This window comes from Charadrius vociferus, unplaced genomic scaffold, assembly GCF_000708025.1.
Source record: "Charadrius vociferus isolate BGI_N301 unplaced genomic scaffold, ASM70802v2 scaffold1012, whole genome shotgun sequence".
In the NCBI taxonomy this organism is placed as follows: Eukaryota; Metazoa; Chordata; class Aves; order Charadriiformes; family Charadriidae; genus Charadrius; species Charadrius vociferus.
This window is the reverse complement of record NW_009647359.1, coordinates 204705-206126: the sequence shown is the minus strand read 5'-3', so window position 1 is coordinate 206126 and position 1422 is coordinate 204705. Positions and strand designations below refer to the sequence as shown.

The window sequence follows — 1422 nt, the reverse complement described above, 5'->3', positions numbered from 1 at the left end:
ACTCAGGACCATGACCAACTGATGACCGCAGTTCCCATCTGACCAGGCTATAAGATGTGTAAGACGAGCTCCTGCCAGAGGCCCCCTTGGAGAGGATCTCCCTGGAGCAGTGGGGCTGTGTTCAGAAGCCCTCCCTTTGGATGGAGATGTTGTCCAAAGTAACTTCCCAGGACTGAGAGCCCTCACCCCCCCTCGGTGAGTGAATACTTCTGCTGGATGCCCTTGAGTGAGCCCTCATCCCTTTGGGTGAGCAATTACATCTTCTTGGCACCCTTGAGTGAGGCCGGCCCTTGTGTGTTTGCACGCTTCGGAATCATCGTTACGTGTTGTTGTTATGTGTCGTTGTGTAGTAACAACTTCCCCAACGGGTACATCAAACCTACAATGTGTGAAATGTTATCACAGCATTACTTTGGTTACCTCTGTTGTCTCATTAGTTTTGGCTGTTTGGATTTAGTTATGGATTAAATTTTAAGTTTATTATCTGTGTGAAGTTGTTTTGGGGTGCCTCTGTAACACCACCTAAGAATGGTCAGATATTGGAAGAGGTCGCCGAGGCTGCGGAATCCCCACCCTGTGACAACACTCTGCTTTGAGCAGGGCACTCTGCTACACAAGCTCTCCAACCGAAATCGGACCCCCTGCCCAAGGTGTGAGTCACCACAGTCCCTCCCGTTAACACAAGGTATTACTGGCTAAGAAGGGGCAATCTGAAATCAAAGATTCATCTGAGGAATGTTCCTCCCCAGATGTTGCCAGTATGAGATTAAGCTTAATTTAGCAGCTGTATTTTTTGTTTGTTTTATACAAGAGTGCAATTCAACTAAAGAAACATATATGGTTAAAATGTACATTAGCACAGGAGTAATAGGTTGAAAAAGACTAGGTATGCTTTTTTAAAAAAAAACAAAACAAAACAGAAAACTGTCCCCTCTCTCAGATTTGAACAGTCCTTTCTCAAATGTCATTACTGAAAGCAACTACCGAGATGCTTCCTGCAGTGTCACACCATCAGCTCTTTCAAATTTAAGTCTATCATCGTCTTCCTTCCCAGGGGGAGGAGTTCTCCCTGCTTCCGATGACATGGTCTCCAGAGCAACATACCTCCAGCCCGCCGCTGCTCCAGGGCTGCAGTAGTTAAAAGCCGTACGGAAGAGCTTCGATGTCGGCAGACTTGACTGATTTGTTCGATGAAGGAACGAATACGCCCACTAAGCACATTTGGGGCTAAAAAATGGACAACTCCTTTGTGGAAGAAGTGGCTGCATCACTGGTGAGAGAATTTCTCAGTAGAAAGGTAACTTCTCTCGATTTTCTCCAGCTCTAGTACAAATGAGAATGACATATGAAAAATGTTAAGTGCTAAAAGACTGAGGAGCGCTGGGGGGGGAGGGGACGGGGACTTCTTCCAGTGAAAGCAGC

General features: G+C 46.3%; 1 protein-coding gene across 1 annotated transcript in view; it reads left to right on the top strand.

Annotated features, from left to right (window-relative positions):
- The first annotated feature begins 1208 nt into the window (after positions 1 to 1208).
- FAM188B (family with sequence similarity 188, member B) overlaps positions 1209 to 1422 on the top strand; it is a 77315-nt gene continuing 77101 nt past the window's right edge. The window contains exon 1 of the mRNA XM_009880115.1: positions 1209 to 1297. Within this exon, the coding sequence (XP_009878417.1) occupies positions 1235 to 1297 (63 nt within the window). The 5' untranslated portion in view covers positions 1209 to 1234. The remainder of the gene's footprint in view (positions 1298 to 1422) is intronic.